The 23,813-nt window shown below is 40.8% G+C and overlaps 1 protein-coding gene across 1 annotated transcript in view; it reads right to left on the bottom strand.

The window, feature by feature from the left end:
* Window positions 1-23,813, bottom strand: part of LOC130079376 (E3 ubiquitin/ISG15 ligase TRIM25-like) — a 57,971-nt gene that overhangs the window by 13,045 nt on the left and 21,113 nt on the right. Inside the window, exon 4 of the mRNA XM_056244621.1 lies at window positions 7,362-7,409. Coding sequence (XP_056100596.1) covers window positions 7,362-7,409 — 48 coding nt within the window. The remainder of the gene's footprint in view (window positions 1-7,361; window positions 7,410-23,813) is intronic.

Genomic DNA, 23,813 nt, shown 5'->3' with positions numbered 1-23,813 from the left:
ATACAGTTGAGCTGTAACCAAACTAGTTTGCATTGCATGTTATATTATATTAAATTATATTATATTCTAAATACTTTTGCATAATCTTCACTAACGACTTTGTCTTTTAATTTAGTCATAACTTGTATCAATAAATATATAAAAAGTGTCACTGACAAAACCTTATTATCTTCTATTTTTAGTCTTAATTCCTCTAATCTCTACCAGTGGAGGAAGAACTCAGATCTTTTTACTAAAGTAAAATTAATAATATCATAATGAAAACGTTTTTAATTACATATGTACAGTACTTTTATACTATTTTAAATAATTAGTAAGCAAAATGTACTAAACGTGAAACTAGGCTACTCTTAATGCAAAATGGCCCTATATAAAGTGTTATAATTATATAAATTATTGGAATATTGCTTGATGTTGTAACGTAGCGTTATAGGCAGAATGAGCTTTAACACTGTGTCTACACCGGACGCGGCCGTTATTGCTCGCGTCACAACAGCTGTTTACCCGAGACAAAGCAGAATCAGTTTACTGTCGGAGATTTGTCGCTCGCGCCACGCATTTTAATCAATGTTTCATCAACCAATTGCCTGGATTTATTAATACATAAGAAGTAAATATAGCAGACAATATAATCAGGACTTCTCAGCTGCGCGCTTGCAATAGTCACAAGCTCACACAATACGTGACAGAGGCTGGTATACAGAGAAATCAATTCTGTGAATTACACTGCGCAAATCACAAGTAGGCTACATAAAATATTCATTTTATTTTATTTTATTTTTCGTGTTCGCATTTATGAGGAAAAAACAGTGTTAGCCTACAGACGCGACAGTTCAGCACTACTACGGACGTGAGGGCTCTGAAAGCGGCACTAAAATATGCTTTGAAACTTTCACATAGACATCAAACAGAAAGCACAAAACCTTTCGTTTCAAAGTGAATTTCGTTTTGTATTAATTGTATCTTAATTTTAATCAATGTTTCATCAACCAATTGCCTGGATTTAAGAAGTAAATATAGCAGATTAAAGATAATCTCGACACGGAGGCGCCTGCGGGTGAACTGGAGCTCGTCTCATGAACCGAAACTCAGCGTATAGACCTGAGAATCGAAATATATCTATATTGAAATGTCTACTTTTAAAAAGAACAATTCAAAACGAAAGACAGACAGACTTATGTAATCGTATGAAATGTGCATTTCTCTCTGGCGCGCGTTCACTGAAGATCGCGAGTCAGCATCGTCAACTTCATCTTTGGCTGACACTGACTCAAAACACTTGTTTATTAATAAACAATTAAAATGTCTCCTTGCTATATTTGTTGTATTCATAATCATTACTTTTGCCAGTTTTTTGTGACAGCTTTTAGGTGCTTTATTGGCAGCGCCACCCTTACATGAATCACCACACCCGCATTTTTTAAAATATTCATTTATCGGCCATTATAAATGCCGATACCGATAGTTAGGAAAATGCCTAATATCGGCCGATAATATCGGCCCGCCGATATATCGGACGGGCTCTAGTAGTAACCCACACGCTTCATTACACCGTCTCCCAGCATCATAACCTCTTCGAAGTGCCTGGTTGAGTTTTATTTTTCACGGAAAAGTTACAGTTACTAGTTACTTCGTTCAAAAAGTAACTCAATTACTTTGTTGATTACTTACACCAAAAAGTAATGCATTACTGTTAAAAGTAACTTTTTAGTTACTTTTAAAAAAAGACATTCTTTAATGGTCCCATTAATGCCCTTTTATGCGTTATGGTCTTTACGAACGCAAAACTGACTTAAACATAAAGTAATTTTTAAACTCTATTTTATTTAAGTCAGACCAGCACAAACTGAATATATCACAAGGATTTCTGAGGTGACTTGCTATGCTGACTCACGATCTTCGCAGTAGACGCGCCAGAGAGAAATGCACATTTCATACGGATTACATAAGCAGAGAGCAGTCTGTAGTCTGTTGTCTTTCATTTTGAATTGTTCTGTTTAAAAGTAGACATGTCTGTGAGGCAAGTAGGCTACCTTATACGCTGAGTTTCGGTTCATTTATGAGACAAGCTCCAGTTCACCCGCTGGCGCCTCCGTTTCGTGATTATCTATCATCTGCTATATTACTTATTTATTAAATCCAGGCAATTGGTTGATGAAACATTGATTAAAATTAAGATACAATTAATGCAAAACTAACTTCATTTGAAAGAAAGGTTTTGTGCTTTCTGTTTGATGTCTCTGTGAAAGTTTTAAAGCATATTTTAGTGCTGCTTTCAGAGCGCTCACGTCCGTAACGGAGAACTGTCACGTCCGTAACATTGTTTTTCCTCATAAATGCGAACACTAAAAATAAAATAAATAAAATAAAATGAATATTTTGTTCTGTGGAGACTGAGAGCCAACCCTTCTTCATCCGGTGGGTAGTATTACTTTGGTTTGTGCAGTGTAATTCACAGAATTACAAAACAATATTTTAGGCCTATAAAATTCATCCCGTATAAATGTGCATTTTCTAAGTTTGGAAAATGGACAAAATTCATTTGATTCTAATCATAATGTAACATTATTGTGAAATTGATTTCTTTATAGGCTATTTGCTATTAGTATAGTAAATCCTTATGTTTTTATCCAACTAGGCTATGTGTGGGCCTTATGTAAAATACGGGACAAATCTTATTGATTTGATACGGGACGCATCATTTTACTTGTAAATACGGGACAATTCCGTATTTTAAGGGACGGGTGGCAACCCTACCACCAATCCTACAATGCGTCGCTGCTGTAAACAGGTTAGGTTAGGCTGTTGGCTACACTTCAGCCAAAATTAATTAATTTAAAAAAGTAACGGACAACGCACCATATGGTAACGGTAACGGAGTTAATTTATTTAAAATGTAATGCGTTACAGTATGAGTTACTGTCAAAAGTAACTGCGTTACAGTAACGGGTTACTGCCCAACACTGATGAAGACGTTGTTCTGCAGGTTCGTCGTCTTCATTTTCATCTCGCTCCGGGTCCTACTCTGGCTCGAACATGTAAGGCTTGATGGACAAGTCTTCCGTTGTTGACATTTTGTTAATAACGCGTGAATAAAAAGTTTCTGTGCCGCTAGATAATCGTATCTCTGCTATCAAACTACAAAAATGGCCAAACGGGGTGGAGTTGAACAGAGTGTCACCTCTGCAGCCTGGAGAGGGGGCGGGGTATGAAGTGTCTCATTTGCATTTAAAGAGACCACACCAAAACGAGTTGCTCTCAGACGCACATCAGAAAAGGGGTAGAAAAGGGGCCTGTGGAGCTATAATAATGAAGAATTCAGACCCAAGCATTGCAGTTCCGCTTTATGTAGACCACAAATGTATGATTTATATGTAAAAAGGAACGATTTAAAAGCATGATATGTCCCCTTTAACATGTGGAATGGGGACCGCCTACTGTAGAACTAACGACAATTGTGGGTAAGTTGCACGTTTTGAGCAGTCGGAGGATTATCAGTTAAAAGTGTATAAAACACATAAATACTTGATTTGTTCTGGATTTTTCCTGCGATGAACTACTAAGGGAACTGTTCATATGTGTTTGGCGTCAAATTTGTTATTTGTTTTGACTTTGTATTACATGGCACAATTTTAATTAATTTGTGCATTATCTTGTGTTTTATGTAGAACTGATTTACTCTCTATGCATTGGATCCCTTATTTCCACGTTTTGTTTCCTCATTATGGAGGTATGTTTGTAAAATGTGTTATTTGTTTTATGGATTAATTGTTTTATTCATGTAGAATTGTGCATGTTCAAAACTAGGTGGGGATGTTTCCCTTTATATTGAATTGAATTGTTCTGTTTTTCATTGAGTTATTTGTGATTGAACTAACTGTTTTTTGAATGTACAGAATAATTAAAAATTTTAACATCTCATAAATATTTTGTCTCTTTAATTTGAAAAATTCTTTAAGAAAATTAATTTTGTAAAAATGATTTTCCTTGGCAAGGAATTTATGATGATTTATGATGATTCAAGTCAAAACTACTTTGTATAAATTATCACCTCAAAGTATTACCTCAAACTTTTCATGTTAAATAAAAAAAATTTCAGAGTATCTGCACTCTTCATGTTCAGTATATCTGCATTGTATCAGTACAGATTACCAGATATCCTGTGCAAATCGTCTTGTTTACTGACGTAACATCGGTTCCCTGAGATAACGGGAACAAATATTCCGTCTTTGCTAGACGCTATGGGGAAAACTCCTTTATCTACGATTTTCTTTAAGCCTTTAATTCAATAACGCAGTGCTACTGCACAGCCATAACAGTGCAGAGCTCTGCACGGGCATTTTGGCTGAGCAGTGGGAACTGCACAAACCTATAGTGAAGCAGCGCATCTGCGTGAGCCAATTGGGGTAAATCCAAGGTAGAGACCATGCCAACTGTGGAGTGTGCTCTGATGCTGATGGGGCATTGAAGGCTCATCAAAGCGATGGCAGCCACTATCCAGCAGGATGTAGCCGTGCCTTGGCTTGAGGATGACTTTGGAGTCCCTAGGCCCAAACTCAAGGCAGGAAGCGCTGACGGAGAGCTTGTAAATCACCCACTCGCTTGACCGATGCTAATGCTTGCAGGAGTGCGGTCTTGAGTGAAAGTGGCCTTAGTTTTACCGACTGTAATGGCTCAAGCGAGTGCCCTAAGGACTGTTGATAGGTCCCAAGATGTATGGTAAGAGGACGAGGCGGGTTGAGCTTCCTTGCTCCTTTTAGGAAGTGAACAGTCAGGTTGGTTCTACCCAACGATTGGCCATCCACAGTAGCGTGGAATGCTGCTAAGGCCGCTACATAGACTTTTAGCGTGGAGGGGGTGCGACCCGTGTCCAGTAGCTCTTGTAGAAAGGAATTCACCAGCCGTACTTTATATGAAGTAGTATCTTGGCTCCGGGCTGAGCACCAATCGGGCATCTCGTGGAAGGGGCTCTAGCCTCAGATATAGTTTAGGACTCTCATTGGTAGGTCCATAAGGTCCCGCTGAGGGGCCACACACGGAGGGCCCAAAGCTTGGGCTGGGGATGCCAGATTGTCCTGTTCGCCTGGGAAAGGAGGTCTTTCTTCAGTGGAATTGGCCATGGGGCTGCTGTTTGCAGCATAATCAACTCTGGGAACCAAGTTTGGGTCCGGCAGAGAGGGGCCATGAGAAGGACTATGCATCTGTCTTCCCTGGTCCGTTTGATAACCCGAGGGAGAGGTGTGAACGGGGAAAAGTGTAAGGGGGAGGCTTGGCCATTCGTGGGCCAGCACATCCCTGCTCTTCGTAAAGAACATTGGGCAGTGAAAGTTGTCTTTGGAGGTAAGAGGTCGACCTGCTTTGGTGAAGGTACTCGGAATTGTTTGAACTGTCTGGGGATGCAAGGTCCATGTTGACCTGGGACAGCATGTCAGCTCCCTGGTTCAGTCTGCCCGGCAGGTGCACCACTCTCAGAGAGTGCAGATTGCGTTGTGCCTATAAGAGGAGAACAATGAATACTGCAGGGGTTGCATGTGCAGCAAGCCCAGCGGAAGTACTGATGATGCGGAGGCCATCAGGCCTAGCATCTTCTGAAAGGTTCTGAGAGGGGAAAAGGCCCCTAGTCTGAACAACATTACGAGCTGCTGGATATTCTGAGCACGCTTGGGTGTTAGCCAGGCCTGCATTTGGGCTGAGTCAAGGACGGCCCCCAGGAAAGAGATTCTCTGGCTGGGAGACAGTGAGATATTGGCTAGGTTGATTCTGAGTTCTAGGCATTTCTGTGAAAAGTCCATTTTGCCTCTGACTGGGCCAGGATGAGCAAGTCATCGGAATAATTCAGGATGCGCATTCCCTTCTGTCTCAGGGGGAGAGAGCTGCATCCATTTTCTTTATGAAAGGGATGGTGAGGGAGCTCAATTGATTGTCCCCAAAATCCAGCTCAACACTCCAGGGATGGCCTGCATTGCCCAAGTTGAGTGTCAATAGCTTAAGTGTTACAGGCTGCGTTTTGCGTTGAGGCGGGAGAACAGCACCTGTTACAGAATAAAGATAAATGAGTTGCGCTTGGCTGAACGGCTCTGCTACAGTGCCTAGGTAGCTGCTGGACTGCAGCGAGAGGACTTACGCTCTCACAGTGGGAGCTTCCATCTTGTTTGAAGTGTTACAGGCTGCGCCTCGTGTTGAGGGGAGAGTAACACGCAAAGGACATAGGCAGGTGTGGGCTCACTTTGCCCCGTTCCCTCAGCCCTGTGACTACATTGTTTCTGCATCTTAAGCTTCTGAGAGGGAGAGAACAGTAGAGAACCAGGGGAAGAGCCGCTTCCTTAGGGCAAGCGGTCTGCGAATGCAGTGAGGCAAGGCTCACGCACTCCAGGCGAGTGTGTTAATCTTTGATGAACGTGGCTTGTGTTGGCGTGGCCCCGGCAAGCAACACACTCGCTGAGTTTTTAGAACAAATGCAGGCGAAAAGCAGGTCTTATAGGGAGACATGCTGTATGAGTCTCAGGGGAGAATGTCATAATTAGCGCTGTGGGAATCCATTCTTCTCATGATTGAGAGAACAAGGGGTGGAGTCACTTTCTTTAGAGAAAGCGATCTGTGACCGCAGCTAGGTGAGACTCGCGCTCTCATAGTGAGATTGTCTTGCGGGGGTGGGCCTGGCAAGTGACATGAGAATATGCTCTATGAGTCTCACCTGATAGTCACAGGGGAGAGTGTCATTGTTGGCGCTGTTTTGGCTGAGAGAAGTCAGCGCTGTGCTCGCACTGGGGAATCCCCTCACTGCAGAGAGAGTGAGACGTGCAGGAAATAAACTGGTGTGAGCTCACTTAGTCCCATTCATTCAACGAATGCGGTTCCATTGTTTCTTCATCTTATGATTGAGAAAAGGGGACCTTGGAGAACGAGGGGAGTCGCTTTCTTTAGAGAGGCGAGACTCACGCTCTCGTAATGAGAGCGTTAGTCTTCAATGCACACGGCTTGTGAGGGCGGGCATGGCAAGCGACATGAGAATATGCTCTGAGTCTCACCTGATAGGGAATCCCCTAGCTGCAGGGAGATGCGGCCCGATTGGCTCACGCAGATGCGCTGCTTCACCATAGGTTCACCAGAGCTCTGCACTGTTATGGCTATGCAGTAGCACTGCGTTATTGAATAAAAGGCTTCATTAAATTGGAAAAAAAGGAGTTTTTCCCCATAGCATCTTGCAAAGACGCAATATGCGTAAACGTTTCGAAAGGGAAAATCATTTACATGATCAACTATAAAACTCTTATATCATGTTTTCTTTCTCCTTCTACAGGAAGAACATCAACACACTCAGTCTTTACACTTAGTTTGAGCTGTTTTTCTTAGTTACTTACATTGTAGGAAGTCGTTCCTGGTCCTGGGAACAATGTTGGTGAAAGTGACTGTGGAAATCAACAGACATGAAGAGTGTGATTATCATGTCAAGAGAAAATGATCTCTGCATCTGTTCCTAAGACATTTCTAATATGATCTTCAACAGGATATCCAATCCAATCCATCTTTATTTGTAAAGCACATTTAAAACAACCAAGGTTGACCAAAGTGCTGGACATTGACATGATTTCGGACAGATTATAAACACATGAGTTATGCTGCGTTCACACCGAACGCGAACTGAGCGTCACAAGTCGCTTCTATCGCGTCTAGTTGGACGCTTTAAAATTTTGAATCTAAAATTTTGGACGGGTGTATAAAGCGAGTATTTGAAGCGAAATAGACCCACATTCAAGGCCAGGTCCACCACAACATGCACATTTATTAAGTTTAGACCCTGAGTCACTAACTTTTTCAAATGGCAGGTTTTCCACGTTAGTATATAAGGTAAAATGATAAAATAATACATTATTAGTAGTCCTATTATTAATATAACATGGTAAACAATCCCATATTTGGAGTTTTTCTTCATCTCATTCAGAAATGTATGACTGCAATTTTTCCGTGTCACATTTATAGTTAAACATAGCTGAACAATTTCATTCCTTCTTTGATGTCCTGAATAATTCTATACTGTAGGTCTGTGCCATTTCTTTCTTCTGGTAATTACTGCAAAATAATCTGTAATTTATTTTTGTTTTGATGATAAATGGACCCAGCCTCCAAAAGTAAATAAACTTGTCCTGTGATTTTTTTTTTCTCACACAACACTGTCCATACACGAACTATGTTCTTATACACTAAAGAATATTGGTTGTCTTTACATTAGAATGATAATGTTTCATATAATCTAGATTTAGAAATGGAATAAATAGTATATATTAAGTCTCATATATATTGAAATCAAGTTTTTATGTGATAAAATATTTGCTTTGTTGTGCAGTAGAACCACACCAGGCATTAGTAATATTACGAAATAATGTATTGAGGCCAAACATATAAAATAAGTTAGAGTTATTATTGAATGAGTGACTCCGGGTGTGCCTGCCCCGTTTATCACGTCACTTCACCAAGTGACAGCAGCAAGCAGGCTCCTGATTGGTTAATCCGGCGTGAACAGACGCCAAAGTTCAGATTTTTCAACTCGGGCATCAGACGCGAATTCGCTTTCAATGCATTATTGCACAAAAAGCACCAAATAAAATCACTCGCGCAAGACGCTCAATTTGCCTATTTCGCATGAACGAGGCGAAATCGCGTCTATCGCGCCGCAGGACCTCCAGACGCGCATCAACGCGTCTTTACATTGACTTAACATGGAAATCAGTCGCTCCAGATGCTAAATTCGAGTTCGATGTGAACGCAAAACTTTTTTTTTGTTATGCTTTTTTTTGACAGACAAGAAAATAAAAATGCAGAATACAACTCTCAAGCAGGTTTAAAAGCCAATGAATAAAAAAAAGAGTTTTAAGTCGTAATTTAAAAATGTGAAGGCTGGGGGCCAATTTGACATGCACAGGCAAATCATTCCACAGCCTTGGGCCCACGACTGAAAATGCTCGATCTCGATTTAAAAACAAACAACAAAAAATTTATTATAAAGCAAATGAAGGGACAAAGACATTGACAAGTTATGATGTTATGGTTTTTGTCAAGATGTCATAACAAAGATATCTTAAACAATGTCATATTTGCATTCAAAATGTCATTATTGAGCGAAAGACACTTAATAACAGTTGTCATAAACATGCATAAAACCTACTTCATATTCATGACATATGTAATGTCATGATTATGAAGGTGTCATGTTAGTCTTATGCACACCCCTTCAAGTAAAGTAACTGGATAATTTCCTACTACTAAATTCTGAAAAAACAGAGATTCTAATTATTGGACAAAAAACGTCCTCGCGTAATAACCTAGAATACTGTCTAACACTTGATGGCTGCTCTGTTAAGTCTTCGTCGTCAGTTAGGAACCTGGGTGTGCTCTTTGATAGCAATCTTTCATTTGAAAGTCACGTGAATAGTATCTGTAAAACCCCATTTTTCCATCTTAAAAATATATCTAAATTACGTCATATGCTCTCAATGACAAATGCGGAAACAATTAGTTAATGCGTTCATGACATCAAGACTAGATTATTGTAATGCTATTATGGGTGGTTGCCCTGCACGCTTAATCAATAAACTACAGCTGGTCCAAAATGCAGCAGCTCGAGTTCTTACCAGAACCAGGAAGTGTGACCATGGGTGCTTCTCAATTCTTATTTGTGCATCCTCGTTTCCTTTCCTCACTTACTTTCCTAATGTTTCAGCTCCACCCGCTGTCGGATGCGAGGGAAGGCTGCAAGGAAAGAAAATGAGGACGGAGGAATCGAATGAAAGCATTTTTTTTATACATTGGAATACTTGATCACTGGAGCGTCACTTCATAGTGTTATCAGCTGCGCTCAAAGGATCTGCCCTTATGTTGTATTAGTTTGGTTATTTAAGAAATTCATAATAAACAATAATAAAGCAAGATACCCTGTTGAAATATTTGAGATGTGTGGTTTATATAAACTGCAAAGGTAAAGTATAAATTAAAATTATTGTGACAGATGTGAAGGGTATGTGATATGTGCGTCACGTTTAGTCGATAAAACACTTCCGTAAAGGATACACCTGTGTATCCTTGCTCATAACTCCTCTGGAAGCTCATCACTCCTCGATCCTCGCGGTGCAATTAGAGAATTGATATGTCATTTGACTTGTTTTATGAAGTTTCTTGTAGTGTTTTTTTTTTGTTGCTATATCTTTGTTTTGCTTTACGGGTGTTGTTAGAGGGACAGTGAGGTGAACATACACCCAGCTTTGGTACCAATTGTGAACCCCATTATTGTAGTATTGTTTCATGATTTATTTGGTTTATTAATGTAAATGTTTATTGTTTTTTTGTAATTATTAAGTGTCCTTGATGAATGCTGAGATCAATTCAATTCAATTATAGAATTCAATTATAGAAAGTGCATTTCAAAAATGTACATAGAAAAAATGTATCAGTGTGGTAAATTTGCTTTCGTTATAGGATCCGTGGCTTCAGGGCAGGCCGCTAGTAGGCCCTCACGTGCGGTGGTGGAGGATTTGTCACTGAGTGCTGTGCGTCCATGGTTAACCTTATTGGAGTGCGTGTGTTGATATCTGTGCACAGGGTGATAAGAGTGATTATAGGAGCCTTGTGCTCACTAAAATAGAGTACCTGCCATTGTTAAGCCTCTGCCTCCTTTTTGGTTCCTTTAAAAGTCATGAATGTTGAAGGATGAAAGTTGACCTAGTATTTTAATGTTGTCTTTTAAGATTGTTGTTGACTACTAAAATAAAGCTTTTTTATTTGTTTGTATCCACGCCTCCGGCCCTCCTTTAAAAAAAACCACGCTCCTGTGTGTCCCTTGTAGGTGGTTAAATTCACCAGTATTAATATTTCCCTGGTCAAACAGGGTGGGGTAGTCGTGCATATCTAGAGGTAGTTTTCTCCTCTTAAGGTCCCGCTACACACGTCAATTTACTGTATCAGTAGGAAAGCACGTTACGACAGTTACGTAGCTTACTGCTTTCAGTGTCTGCTTTCGTTACATATTATAAAGCAGTTAAGTGTTTCAAAATCAGTGTATAACTAGCTATCAACGTACATATTTTGGAGGTTTACATCGAATTTAAGTTTGTTTACAGACTGTTTCAATTAGCGTTAACGTTGAATCTGCGTACAGCATTGATGTAATGGTAATTATAATACTCTTACAATGACGCAATACTCTTAACATTCTGAAAGCGCATTTGAGGAGGTGGTTGGTTGTCTCCTGTCGTTACCGATTCAGGGTCTGAGTCCGGCTCGAACATATATGGCTGGATAACATTTTCCTCAGTAATGTTCATCATTACAGGTGTTTATTTACCTTACTTATGAGCATCACAAAGCCATATCAGGCTACAGCATACATTACTTTAGTTACCTGTGGTTGGCCTGGGCGTGCGTCACTCAGAAAACAACAGGCCAATCAGAAGAGAGGCTCATGAATAGGGTTGGGTACCGAAACTCGGTGCCAATAGGAAACCGGTTCCGACGTAAACGGTAGTAACCAGACCGAATAAGAACGACAATTTCGGTGCCTGATTTCGGTGCCTGACTTAATTAGGCACACACGCGCGCACACACACACACACACACACGCACAGTCTCTTCTGTCTCGCATGCGCGCTCTTGCTCGCAAGGTTTGGCTGCATTTCACGTGTAAAATTACGCGTCAGAACGCCCTCTGGGTGTGCCGATAGTCTGAATCCATATAGAATCAAGCCAATTCATTGGCTGATGGCGCGGGCGCCGCCTCGACGCACTTACGTCGTCATATTATGTTGGCGCGCGCGCGCCATCTGCTCCTTAGATTTATTTGCCGAAAAAGGAAGCTGGTCGGCAGCGCAAGGAGCTTGGCAGCGTCTCGTTCCCTATTGAGAGAACATAGGTTACACCAGTAACCAGAGATGTTCTCTTTCATAGGTTCACTCAACGCTGCGTAGCTAAGAAGGAGTGGATTTGTATTTGTAGGCTGCTGTATCACGTGCCTTTTGAACTGACGCGCTACAGCGATCTGTCACATTTCAAAGAGCCAAAACGTTATTTATTGTGTGAATCTCGTAAAAATATTGACAGAATCTGACAGCTGTGGATTTGTTCCATATCAAAAGTAACCTTGTCTGTCGGTGTCAGTGTCCTCTTTGTCCACCGATTTTTCTCTGCGTGAGAAAATGGATGTGTGAGAGCGTGTGAAAAGGGTCAATTGCGTGAGTCTCACGGTCAATGCGTGAGAGTTGGCAGCTCTGCCTGCTAGTAATCTCTATTAATCTCCAGTATTATTACATTGTTTGATACAATATTGTTTTATTTGATATTATGTAAATGTGAATTTTTATTTTATATTGGTTTGATTATTATTTGAATTTATATTGTTTAAAGATTTAAGTTAATGTTGTGTCCAGTTTGGCCCTGTAAATAAAAGGGTATTATTTTTTTATAAAGTGTGTGCGGTTTCGTTTACTTAAGTACCGTTTCAAGAACCGTTTAGGCACCGGAACCGTTTAAAAAATACAGAGTAGGTACTGGTATCGGATAAAACCCAACCGATACCCAACCCTACTCATGAATATTAATTAGGCGGGCCAAAATCGATCTGTTCTTAGCAGAGCTCCGGTAAAAATATATTGAGATGGTTTTTGGTACTTATACCGCAAATATATATTCTTAAGGACATCAAAACCTAAAATAAAATTTCAGAAAGGTGTACAATATGGGACCTTTAATGGGTTAATATAATTAATGCATCACACTTGTGAATTTACCTTCAACATTTTTCTAATAATTGTTATTATAATAATGATTCAAAATTGTAACAATTGTACATACATACACTCACCGCCCACTTTATTAGGTACACCTGTCCAACTGCTCGTTAACACTTAATTTCTAAGCAGCCAATCACATGGCGGCAACTCAGTGCATTTAGGCATGTAGACATGGTCAAGACAATCTCCTGCAGTTCAAACCGAGCATCAGTATGGGGAAGAAAGTTGATTTGAGTGACTTTGAACGTGGCATGATTGTTGGTGCCAGAAGGGCTGGTCTGAGTATTTCAGAAACTGCTAATCTACTGGGATTTTCACGCACAACCATCTCTAGGGTTTACAGAGAATGGTCCGAAAAAGAAAAAACATCCAGTGAGCGGCAGTTCTGTGGGCGGAAATGCCTTGTTGATGCCAGAGGTCAGAGGAGAATGGCCAGACTGGTTCGAGCTGATAGAAGGGCAACAGTGACTGAAATAACCACTCGTTACAACCGAGGTATGCAGCAAAGCATTTGTGAAGCCACAACACGCACAACCTTGAGGCGGATGGGCTACAACAGCAGAAGACCCCACCGGGTACCACTCATCTCCACTACAAATAGGAAAAAGAGGCTACAATTTGCAAGAGCTCACCAAAAGTGAACAGTTGAAGACTGGAAAAATGTTGCCTGGTCTGATGAGTCTCGATTTCTGTTGAGACATTCAGATGTTAGAGTCAGAATTTGGCGTAAACAGAATGAGAACATGGAACCATCATGCCTTGTTACCACTGTGCAGGCTGGTGCTGGTGGTGTAATGGTGTGGGGGATGTTTTCCTGGCACACTTTAGGCCCCTTAGTGCCAATTGGGCATCGTTTAAATGCCACGGCCTACCTGAGCATTGTTTCTGACCATGTCCATCCCTTTATGGCCACCATGTACCCATCCTCTGATGGCTACTTCCACCATGTCACTAAGCTCTAATCATTTCAAATTGGTTTCTTGAACATGACAATGAGTTCACTGTACTAAAATGGCCTCCACAGTCACCAGATCTCAACCCAATAGAGCATCTTTGGGATGTGGTGGAACGGGAGATTCGCATCATGGATGTGCAGCCGACAAATCTGCGGCAACTGTGTGATGCCATCATGTCAATATGGACCAAACTCCCTGAGGAATGCTTCCAGCACCTTGTTGAATCTATGCCACGAAGAATTGAGGCAGTTCTGAAGGCAAAAGGGGGTCCAACCCGTTACTAGCATGGGGTACCTAATAAAGTGGGCGGTGAGTGTACATACATACTATAATAAATGTTATTATTATTATTATTATTATTATAGTATAAATGTATAATTAAGAAAGTTGAAAATAAATAAGTTAGTTGCCAAAATAACCTACTTGTTTCTGTTTGGTATTGTAACTCGATGTATTTGGTATTGTAAGATGTTCAATCTTCCACTGACTGCAATTTATAAATGGGATTTTGCGCAGATTCAGGCGCATGTATGGTTTTACAAATCAGAAAATTTTTGTGTCTATTCATAATCTGCCTTTTGTGCGTATTCACACTTTTAAGATGAAATCTACACAAAGCTTAATACATAAGGGCCCTGGACTTTACCTCTGTCTGAGATCTTCTTGAGCTCCTCTTTGAAGAAATCCTCCAGTTTGTCTCTCAGCTGACAGACAGATTCTCTCACGCCATCAAAAAAGGAGAGAGAACTGAAGGGATTGTCATTTGCATCTGTAGATTCAGGAGGAGCAGAGAGAGACTGGAAACTCTAAAGAAAACAGAAATCAAAGCTCATCACCTCCACCCTTCAGGCAATAACCTGCACTTTTGTGCAGCTCTTGTTGATCTTTAGCAACTCACCTCAATCCAGCATTCTTCTCAAATTCATTAAAAGACATTATAGAACTACAAATTCTAGCATTTGCCTTTTACTCTATATGTGAACTTTCTAGGGAATAATTTGGAGGATAAGCATCTGCCAATAACATAAAAGTTACAGAACAAGCACATCAATGGTGTTGACATTCTGGGCTGTTTTTTATCTGGAGGGGGCGGCATCTTGGCTCCATGCTTCTTTGGTTCCTAGCCACCTGAAGGTGTCGTAAAAAAAAAATACACCAAACTGGTGGGAAAGGGGCCAGAACCCTCGGGTTTACAGCGCCATCTGCGGTGGAGGAGCTAATTATGAAGGAGCCGTTGGAAAAGAGTCCAAGATGGAGGGAGGTGCCAGGGTGGAGCCTAGGCGCTGGGTCCAGGCAGAACCAGGGGGGGGGGGGGGCGACCGAGACGGAGATGGGAGAGGTTCAGACCCAGGAGTTGAAGAGCGAAGACCCAGGGCAACACCACTGATCTGGATTCAAGGCGGAGGCACAGGCTCATGGAACTGAGGTGGAACTGTAGGCTTAAAAGACTGAGGCAGATCCGGTGGAAACAAGGATGAAGGAGGAACTGGAGGGAAGTGGGAGCACTGTGGAGGCAAAGGGGTGGAGGACAGAGGCGCAGCAGGAGGTCCGGAAACCAGAGTAATGCCTGACCAAGGTAGAACCAGAGGGACGAGGGAGCCCAGTGGCATCTGAGCTCCGGGACCACCAAATATGGGATCCTCCTCCTCTACACCCACTGTGAAGGGGGAACCACAACAGGAGAGTTCCGACTCCACATACTCACAGAATGTCCCTTGAAGAAGTCATCTGGGTAGTAAACAATGTGATCTAGATAGAGATACTCAAGGGTGTGATCCTCAAGGGAAACGTCAAACAATAATGAAAATGCAAATCCATTTCATCAGGTTTGAAGATCACCTGAAGCAACTTTAGTAAACATTAATCAAAATTGGTACCATCAATTTCACCATGATGTAAGAAATCAAAATTATTTTTTTTGGTTAAAAAAGGTTTAAATATTATGGAAGTTTTTATCTATTGGTGGCTCTAGTGGAGTTTGTCAGCTCAATGTATCCAGATCCAGAGTCTGACAGCTCCAGAAGAGAGAGATCCGAAAATTGTTTCCTAAGATATTTCCAGAGCTGAAATGCATTTTTAAGTGAGATAAGATGATCTCACAGATCATCAGATGTGCATCAGATGATTATGACTGATGATTATATAACTGAACTCACAAAACAACGGTCAACTGCTCATTCTGCTCTCATGAAATGTTTCCCTGTGAGTCTTGTTGAAGATTTTATTATTTAGAAAATAAGTAATTTAGCTATATAAGAATACACAATTATTTCCTCTGTGTGTGACTTTGGATGTCCTCTGTGTGTGACTGGAAGCCTGTAAAAGACCTTGAATGTTGAGACAGCTGAAAATTCTATTCTGAGAAGTCACATGGTACAAGACCTTCACGCTATTAAAACTAAGTGTGTATGACCATCTGTGGAAAAGGATGTATGTATATAAGTATGAACCAAGCAAAAATCGGGAGTGATCGCCTGCAGGAGGATTTGATCTCATGCTGGACGATGTGATCTCCTGCACGAGGATGTGATCTCATGCTGGAGGATGTGATCTCCCGCAGGGGATGCTCGGCTTTGTTGTAAAATAAAGTCTAATATTTCTGGCATCAAAGATCTCTGAAAAGTGATTTCCCAAAAAGACAAGCACCCAAACAGTCTCTTGCTCAAGTCCACTATGATCTTGTTCCCTATCAAAAGCTACTCTCAATGCTGCATTTGATTTAAACACTATTGTAAGACATCTTTGTCTGACCAGTTGTGAAGCACGTGTGGCAAACACGGCAAAATTTGGCTTATATAACCTCTAACGGTTATATAAGTAAAACAACTATCAAAAACGTGCTCCTTTCCGAAACCTTCAGGACAGCACAATTTCATCCACACCGCCTCTGGTGTGTGGACCACTCAAGACCACACATCAAAATTAGTACCCGAATTAGAGAAGTTGGCAGCGTGAAAACTAAACTACTGCCAAACATATCTCCTTGGGCTTTTGAGAACCATAGAAAGGGACTACAGAATACAGTTTGCGGCTAGGCTTGGGAATCGGTTCCAGGTTCCGGTTTGGAACCGGTTCCAAACGTTCCGATCCATCGGAATCGTACACGTCCACACGTTAACAATTCCACTAACGATTCCGAATGTTCCGTTCCATCCATTCCCACGTCGCGGCATGACGTTACAGTATGCGAGTGGATTTTTAAATCCCCCAAAAGCGCGATGGCTACGAGACGTAAACGATCGAGAGTGTGGCTTCATTTTAAATGCAGACCGGGGGAAGCAAATCTGGGCGACACAACCCCTCCCGTCATTTCAGCTCCAATGACGGCATCAAAACAATGAAAGCATGGCGAAGCGGCTCTCCACGGCTCTGCTTTCGTCGGCGAAAAAGTTACGAAACTCGACGCTATAAGCCCTCGGTACCGAGCCGAGCAGTTCGCACGTGACTTTTATGCAGTGTTTCCCACACATAGACTCATTCGCGGCCACAAAATCAACTCCGGCCGCCACATATTGCGTTTCGTTCATTTTTTTTATGCTATTTAAAACACGCAGCGTATTCTTTCCGTTGTATTTCCTTTCCCCGCTCTCCCTCCGTCTCTCTATCACTCACGCGTCTCTCTCACATACACGCACACACACACACCGCGTCTGTCTATGAGGCGCCGGACTGGACAAAAGCGAAGCGAACTCCGCGAGCGACACTGGGCGAGAGAGAGACAGAGTGTGACTTTTATTTAAACTTATATAAACTAATATAATTTATTTTACTGGACAGTTTAAAGCTCATAACCATATTTTGTTGTTACTTGAAGAGTGCAGTGTCATGTGGCATCATACAGTATTTGTCCTGAAAAGGCTACTCAGTACAGTATTTTCCGCACTATAAAACGCACTTAAAAGCCTTTAATTTTCTCAAAAAACGACAGTGCGCCTTATAATGCGGAGCGCCTTATATATGGATGGTGAACACACATTCACCAAGACGGGGAGACAGCGCCGGGCGACTTACGCCACTGCCAATGGATCGTGGATGCCTGGGCTGATATATCAGTCTCAACTGTGATGCGAGCTTTCACGAAGGCAGGAATAATCTCTTTATTCAGCCAGCTCACATACCCGTATTTACTTTCTGTTTTCGGCCGAAGTCCACGGTAGTTGATTGTCGAGTTCGCGCGCGAATCTTACTGGAGTCAGATTCACCGTGTTCACTCCATAGACTGTAAAAAAGGTTCACTCACATGGCTGTGCACTTGTAATGACACATTAAGGTTGTTAAGAGGCTAAAAGCAGGTTTAAAACTTTTCCCGTTTAAGTCAACAGGGTGCAAATTTTAAAAAGAGGATAACACGGTGTAGGCAACACCGTTTTTTGTCGTTGTTATCTGTACTGACAGCACTCCAAATGTACAAAAAATGAGCTCAATGTTAAAATTGACCGGAGTTTTCCTTTGACGTTTGAACAACGTTACCATGGGAGTGAACGGAGTTGTCAGAACGCTTAATAAAGTTTGACTTTATCTGACTGTTTTGTTGACATTTGTTGACATCTAGTGGATGCATAACGCAAACCCAGTCAAATGTTTGACTGCAGTATCTTATGCGCCTTATAATCCGGTGCGCCCTATATATGAAAAATGTTTTAAAATAGGTCATTCATTGAAGGTGCGCCTTATAATCCGGTGCGCCGTATAGTGCGGAAAATACAGTAAATGTCTGTAATTTAAGGTCATTCCTATTTTATTTGTATACATTTTAATCATTAACTTTAAAAGCACACTCTTTTTATGACTAAAATAACAGTAAAGGGTAAAAAAATTAATTCCCAAAAATTAAAACGGAAAAAACGGAATTTGGGAAAAAATAAAACGGAATTTGGGAAAAAATAAAACTGATTTCATAGGGCCCTAGATATTGCACACTTGGTTTTCATTCTCTAAAACCACTTTAAATTAGACATTCAAAGCCAACAACTCTCAAAGCCACCCTGTAAGTTTTCAGCAAATGGTACAGGAATCGATATGGGAATCGATAAGGAATCGCATCGATAAGCAGACTCGACAATGGCATCGATATCGATAATTTCTTAACGATGCCCATCCCTATTTGCGCCGCCCTCCGCGTTTCAGCAGCATGGTCTGCAATACTGTGAAACCGGAGCAGGCGCATTTGCTGGTACGGCGGGCGGCAGTGGCTCATGTAGGTTGTTTACAAAACGAAAGGTTGGTGGTTCAATCCCCGGTTCCACCTGACCAAGTGTCAAGGTGTCCATGGGCAAGACACCTAATCCCAGCTACTCCCGACGAGCTGGATGGCGCCTTGTATGGGCAAGACACCTAACCCCAGCTACTCCCGACGAGCTGGATGGCGCCTTGTATGACAGCTGACACCGCTGTCGGTGTATGAATTGGTGAAGCTGGTATTTTCTAGTTCCCCCAAAAAATAAGTGGTTGCGTCTGATTCTAGACCTGCATGGCCTTTTGCACATGAGACTGCTTCAGTTGTGGCATAAAGCCAGGGGATTTCACCCAAGGGCCAATCCCCAAAGGCAAATAAGGGCTGTGGCTATGTGGCTCAGAGCTTTCTCACCTTGCGTCCTACTCTAGTTGCGTGTTGTCGTCACAATATTTTCACGACACATACTTCCTGGACAGGCTGGGGTGCGGCAGAGACCATTTATATAAGAGACATGCCACTTCCACAATAGAACTATATAGGGAAAACCCGTAACGCCAAAGATGGCGGTTGTATGCACATGTCCCGCCCCTCCCGCTGGAAAGCCAATCGTCTGCTTTTAACAGTCAAGCCGGGAAACATTTAAGCCTTTCGTCTGGTTCCACTGACGCATGCGCACAGTTGAGGTTTGCGATAGCGGAGAATACATTACTGTTAGAAAAGGCGGCAGATTTGATATGCAGTGTGTGTGTGCGTTCTGTAAATATAAGACATCCCAAGTCTCCCAGAAGTTCCTGGGAGTCCCTGCATATTGATAGCGGCTCCCTGATGCCCGCAAATTAGTTCAAATCTCCCGGAATCTAGAGCGAGTGTGTGCTTCAAATCGTGTAGCGCACGCACGGAAGAGAGGGAGCATAGGACAGAGCGAGAGACCTTGGATGTTGGTGTCGTGAACCCTTGCGCATGCGTAGTAAATTTACTTTGTAGTAAATTTGTTGCTGTAATTTATAGCAATATCTTCAGTGTTACTCAGAAGCAGTGTTGGGCAGTAACGCGTTACTGTAACGCAGTTACTTTTGACAGTAACTAATACTGTAACGCATTACTTTTTAAATAAATTATCTCCGTTACCGTTACCATATGGCGCGTTGTCCGTTACTTTTTTAAATTAATTAGTTGCTGGAGCGGCTGAGAAGTGTGCGCTGTCATTACACAGTACGAGAGCACTGAAGAGACTGCTAGCATTATACAGAGCGAGAGGACACCTGAGGACACATAACAAACTCACTGGCTGAGTTGTTTACGTACACGTGAGGCAGCGCGAGCACGGAGATTACAAGCTGCACGGAGAGCGCTGAGCACTTGATACGCATTTAAAACATAGACAGCGAAACGGTATGGATACAGAACACTTAAGTACACATTGCCATATCATTATAAAGTAATTAATTTTTTGACTAGATGCTGCATCAGCAGAGAAAGAACAGAAGCTTGCCGTCGAGTCTGAGAGGAATAACATAGTAACGGCTAACTTACCTTAAGCGATTAAAGCAATGTGACAAAAACACACGCAGACCTGACCCACATGTTTTATGTCGCAATTGTTACCATCTATTTGCATTAGTTTATATCCAGCTGGTCACTTTTATGCATTCATTAGCCGGCGAAGTTGTAAAACTAGTGACGTGATTGATTGCTTACATTGATATGTTCATGCAGCCGACATCAAGTCTAATCAAGTGTTCTAAAATTTAAAGAGCATATTGCAGGTTAAAAAAAAATCTAAATTAATATATAACCTTGTATGAAAATACCATATGAAAAGTTAATGCAGGATTTAAAATGTTTTAAAACGACATAAGGGCACTAATTTAGTAGATAAAGTGAGCGTTTCTTGGACTGCTCGTAAAAACGGCTTTTTTTTCAAAATCGCGTCATTTTACGTCACGCTAGGGAGCCTCAGCCTCGGCTCAGTGCAGAGTAGGCTGGCATTCAGTGAGAGCGGCCGTGAGTCAGTGTGTTTTCGGTAGTTTTTGTATTTTAATTTATCATCGTCATGGTAAATTATTGTTTGTGGAGGTTGCAAAAACTCCGGCCTGTCAGGACATCGAGTCGACAGGTTTCCATAACAAGAAAAGGGACGGTGTTGTTGTATATCTTTCGTGCCTGGTGCGGTTTGTGCAGGTGAAGAGACGGGATTTCTCTTCCGCATCGGCTTCGAGAAACGCGGTCGTGTGTAGCGTTCACTTCAGATCGGAGGATTATCATCCCGGCGATATGATGGAGTTCAAAATGGGATGCCGAAGCAAAAATATTGATCGTCTAATACTGTACCAATGGCATGAAATAGTGTGATATAGGTAGTCATGCCCTAAATAGAGGCAACTTGTAATTGAAAAACAAAATTGTAAGCACAGTGTATATCGTTAGCGAACGTGTATATCTATAAGCACGTCTCTCACCAAGACACCTGTCCTGTTCTCCACTGGTTCTTCTCACACCACAACTCACGGTGTCTCTGACCGTTCTGTCTGACATTAGTCCTGGCCTGTCCCTGCTCTCTCGGCAGCATAGCAGGCTCATAATTGTATGGCTGTGGTCCGTCATACGAGTAAGTACTTCCTCAGCGTCCGAAATGTCATTGCGATCCATTGTTTTCCTGTTGTTTGAATCGACCGCTCTCCCGCCCGTTATGTCACGCCCGCCACGCCCATTTTCAGACGCGGAAGTAAAATTTTCTCACAAAAACGACTCCAGAAGCTTCTGTAGCGTATTTATAAGTATATTTTAAAGAAAATCTAGTTCCTACATTATTTTTCTATACATTGACTCGTTGGGTCCTCTAACCTGCAATATGCCCTTTAAGCAAATAAAGTGAAAGACTGTACATGTGATATAGGTCTACATTTATGTAATTTTAATGCTCTGGCCTTTGCAGATATGGCCATCTTCTTTAAGCTTGAATCATATAAATGGTAGTACTTTACAATAAGATTTCAATTTTAGCATTAAATATGGTTAATAAATGTTGTAGAAGTATCATTCATTGTTAGATGTATTTGTATCTCCTTAGTTAATGTAGGCCTACTATGAACTAACAAGAATGATCAAGGTACAATTGTATTGCTCAAATATTAATTCCTGCAGTAAAAACCGGTAAAAACGTATATACTGTCAGCTGCATGAACATATCAATGTTGAGAAAGCAAACAAGTCACTAGCTTTAAAAATGCTTGTTTTGTTATTTATTTCAGAAATCCTTGATATATTCAGTTTGTGCTGGTCTGACTTAAATAAAATAGTGTTTAAAAATTACTTTCTGTTTAAGTCAGTTTTGTGTTTGTATAGACCATAATGCATAAAAGGGCATTAATGGGAACATTTAAGAACTTTCTTTAAAAAAGTAACTAAAAAGTTACTTTTAACAGAAACGCATTACTTTTTGGTGTAAGTAATCAACAAAGTAATTGAGTTACTTTTTGAATGAAGTAACTAGTAACTGTAACTAGTTACTATTTCTTAGTAACTACAGGGTTCCTACAGGTTTCTTCAAGTTAAATTCAAGTCTTTTTAAGACCTTTTTAAGACCATTTATATAAAAAATTAATACCTATTTCACGTCCCTACCAGCAAAGAAAAACAAATTCCTTCAACTTGTGTTCATTTATTTATAAATGTGGAATGGGTAAAAGATGATAAGCCAAGCAGGTGTGAAAAATAAAAACATTTCAGTAGGCCACAAGAAAGTTTGCCGAACAATGTTAAGTTGTGTTTTAACATTAGCTAGCTACTTATTCCATGCTGGGAATATGGGGAACTGAGAGACCCCTGAACAATAAACATCGAAAATCATAATAATCGTGGTTGACAAATGAAACTTTTGAGGAAAAATACAATACGGAGAAGTTACATACAGCAGTGTTAATTTTGACAGCAAATTTTGATTTAGTTTTAGTCTCAGTCTTTTGACTAAAAATATGACTAAAACTAATTTTAGTCATATTTTAGTCATCTGAATTGTTTAGTTTTAGTCTAGTTTTAGTTGACGAAATACAATGAGATTTTAGTGATTTTTGATTTTAGTTTTTTTAGATTTTCTAAATCTATTGTAAACTAAATCTACAGTAGATTTAGTCGACTAAAATATAATGGTTTTAGGTAAATTGTAATGAGTTAATTTAGAATTTCTCTAAAATTTCCAAACCCATACACTCCCGGAGAAAACATATATTATTAACCTATTAATATGAATGATTTTTAAGTTTGAATAAAACCACTTTTCCTAAAATAAAACACAGTCTTCTTTTCAATTAATGATATATGCATTCTTTATAACAACTTACATACATCATTTATTCTTTCAAGTAGACAATTATTTGTATGAATTAAATATAATCAATCCTTATTAAAGCTATTAACAAACAGTGAATGCTTTTCTCTTTTTATTTTGTTGCTTGACCAAAATTAATGACACAGACCGCATTATGTTTATTGCCACTGTCACTTTAAGACATCGGCCAATGGGACTTTGGACTTTAAGACATGTCCAATGACATGCGGATACGATTGCACTGATGCACACCCGATACAACTATTTAACATAACCGACATAGTTTACATGAATACTGTCCAAACCGGACATTTAGACATAATGTTGTTGTGTGTATTTGTCCATTCAGACACGAAAGAGAGCTCATCAGTTCAGTACTCGCGCGCTGTATGGTGTCTGCACGGCCCCACGCTTCGGGTTGGTGCGTGGTTGGTTTACATTTTTAACATTTTATGAGACCGCGGGGTAGATCAGCACGTTACAGTACAAATGTGTGCATATAGCACACACGCAGGACATCAGTTCTGACTGGATCGCTTCCCAGATCGACACTATCTAACATTTTCATCTAGTTTTTA

This window comes from Rhinichthys klamathensis, unplaced genomic scaffold (genome assembly GCF_029890125.1).
Source record: "Rhinichthys klamathensis goyatoka isolate OS25496 unplaced genomic scaffold, OSU_Roscu_1.1 h1tg001022l_1, whole genome shotgun sequence".
NCBI classification, from domain to species: Eukaryota; Metazoa; Chordata; class Actinopteri; order Cypriniformes; family Leuciscidae; genus Rhinichthys; species Rhinichthys klamathensis.
This window is presented reverse-complemented; position numbering and strand designations above follow the sequence as displayed.